At 50.9% G+C, this 1588-nt stretch overlaps 1 protein-coding gene across 1 annotated transcript in view; it reads right to left on the bottom strand.

Moving 5' to 3' along the window:
- Window positions 1-200, bottom strand: part of LOC310819491 (gastrin-releasing peptide receptor-like) — a gene marked incomplete at both ends in the record, with an annotated part of 2869 nt that extends 2669 nt beyond the window's left edge. The window contains one exon of the mRNA XM_083690793.1: window positions 1-200. This exon is cut by the window's left edge and continues 210 nt beyond it. Coding sequence (XP_083546919.1) covers window positions 1-200 — 200 coding nt within the window.
- Window positions 201-1588: the final 1388 nt, after the last annotated feature.

The following is a 1588-nucleotide window of genomic DNA, read 5'->3' as shown; positions in this document are numbered from 1 at the left end:
ACCGAGCAGAAGGTCCTGATGAGCGTCACGTTACCGATCAGACCGACCACGATGATGACACCGTACACGGCCGTGATGGCGACCCCCGGGTACCGCGTGGACGGCTCCGGGGTGACGGTAAGATTACCGTGCGCCCCGGAGTGGTTTGACTCGAATACATCCACTTCTTGAACGAGCCCAAACGGTTCTTCCAAAGACATTCTCGATTCGGTCAAAGTTCAATTAGAGACAGTTTGTTTTATGAATAACCTTCAAGTTCAGAGAAAAAAACATACTATCTTCTCTTTAGGCTACTTCTTATATTCTTATATTCTATTGAAGTTGTCTCCGTCTGTCAGGCGACGGTGGGGTTGCGTCGCGCGCTCCTCCGGTCCTCCCGGTTCTGCTCGAGCCGCAACGCGAGTTGAATTCAGACAAACCGTCAAAATGCGCGTGCACCCACCGCCTTGCTCCGTGGCGCGCGTTACCGGTTATTGATCTCTTAAAGATGACTGAAGGAAAACAACTAGACTACATCACCCGAGGAAGAGGATGAATTGATTAAATAATAATAATAATAATAAAATAAATACGTTTGTGAACAGTGTTTTTTAGAACTGACATGTCAAAGCTGCAGACTGATCTGATCTGTGTTCTTACCATGTATAAGACATTATCTACCATACCGGAGCTACACACACACACACACACACACACACACACACACACACACACACACACACACACACACACATACACACACACTGATTACACACACACACACACACACACACACACACACATACACACACACTGATTACACACACTAACACACACACACATGCGTGCACACGCACACACACACACACACACTCACACACACACACACACACACACACACACACACACACACACACACACACACACACACACACACTAACACACTAACACACACACACACACACACACACACACACACACACACACACACACAGCCCTAACCCTAACCCTAGAGACCTCTTCACCCCCACTACCCCCCTGTACTAACCCTAACCCTAACCCTAGAGACCTCTTCACCCCCACTACCCCCCTGTACTAACCCTAACCCCAACCCTAGAGACCTCTTCACCCCCACTACCCCCCTGTACTAACCCTAACCCTAAACCTAGAGACCTCTTCACCCCCACTACCCCCCTTATACTAACCCTAACCCTAACCCTAGAGACCTCTTCACCCCCACTACCCCCCTGTACTAACCCTAACCCTAGAGACCTCTTCACCCCCACTACCCCCCTGTACTAACCCTAACCCTAACCCTAACCCCAACCCTAGAGACCTCTTCACCCCCACTACCCCCCTGTACTAACCCTAACCCCAACCCTAGAGACCTCTTCACCCCCACTACCCCCCTGTACTAACCCTAACCCTAGAGACCTCTTCACCCCCACTACCCCCCTGTACTAACCCTAACCCCAACCCTAGAGACCTCTTCACCCCCACTACCCCCCCATACTAACCCTAACCCCAACCCTAGAGACCTCTTCACCCCCACTACCCCCCGTACTAACCCTAACCCTAGAGACCTCTTCACCCCCACTACCCCCCTGTA

This window comes from Argentina silus (genome assembly GCF_951799395.1).
Source record: "Argentina silus genome assembly, chromosome: 19".
Taxonomy (NCBI): Eukaryota; Metazoa; Chordata; class Actinopteri; order Argentiniformes; family Argentinidae; genus Argentina; species Argentina silus.
The sequence above is the reverse complement of the archived record's forward strand: the minus strand, read 5'-3'. Positions and strand labels throughout refer to the sequence as shown.